General features: G+C 62.6%; 1 protein-coding gene across 4 annotated transcripts in view; it reads right to left on the reverse strand.

Moving 5' to 3' along the window:
• Nucleotides 1-707, reverse strand: part of KIAA0930 (KIAA0930 ortholog) — a 160801-nt gene extending 160094 nt beyond the window's left edge. For 3 of the 4 annotated variants that reach the window (XM_019515920.1, XM_019515921.1, XM_019515919.1), the window contains exon 1: nucleotides 523-707. In XM_019515920.1, coding sequence (XP_019371465.1) covers nucleotides 523-670 — 148 coding nt within the window. In that variant the 5' untranslated portion in view covers nucleotides 671-707. The remainder of the gene's footprint in view (nucleotides 1-522) is intronic. The other variant, XM_019515922.1, reaches the window with a different exon arrangement.
• Between the last annotated feature and the right edge of the window lie 6 nt (nucleotides 708-713).

A 713-nucleotide genomic window follows, 5' to 3' on the forward strand; every position in this document is an offset into this window, starting at 1 on the left:
GGGGTCTCCTCCTTTCACCTTAGTCTGAAAAGCAGTAATACAGCACAAGCTTAGTTGCTTCTGTGCAAAGCTTCTAGCCTCCCAAGGAGTCAATGCTATCCGTCAGCCTTTCTCAAAGACTGCAATGGATTGTCTTTCTGTGATGTGATGTTGTTATGTCATCCCTTAGAGACTCCCTACATGAATGCTGGGACCCGTTTTGTTCTTCTCCCCTCACCCCACGACAATAAGGACCATTCACCTCCACCCAGAGACAGAGTGGAGGGGGCTAGAAGTAGAGAGCTAGCACAGGGAGGAACCCCTAAGCCTGTGGCAACCACCCCCCAACAGGGAGCACCCGGCAGTGAACACAAGGGGCTCCCGGCGGCTCCTACCCCCGGGGCTGGAGGATGACCGGGAGCTGGCAGCACTCAGGGGCCGGAGAGACAGGAAGCAAAACTGCATCCGCCGGCATGAGTCAGGCCCGCCCTGCCCCGGGGCGAGGTGCCGGGCACGGCCGCCGACCACCCCCGCCAGACTCACCCAGGCCGCTGATCTCCTGGCGGAGGTTGCTGCGGTTCCGCTCCTCCACTATCGCCCGCAGCATGAGCTGCAGGGAGCGGTCCAGGTCCGCGCCGTCTTCCTCCTCCTCACGCTGCCCGGCCCGGCCGACAGGCTTGCCCGATGCCATGCCGCCGCCGCCAGCCGGCGCATCGCAGGCAGTCTCGGCTGGG

This window comes from Gavialis gangeticus, unplaced genomic scaffold, assembly GCF_001723915.1.
Source record: "Gavialis gangeticus isolate Ggan-Ray unplaced genomic scaffold, GavGan_comp1, whole genome shotgun sequence".
In the NCBI taxonomy this organism is placed as follows: domain Eukaryota; kingdom Metazoa; phylum Chordata; order Crocodylia; family Gavialidae; genus Gavialis; species Gavialis gangeticus.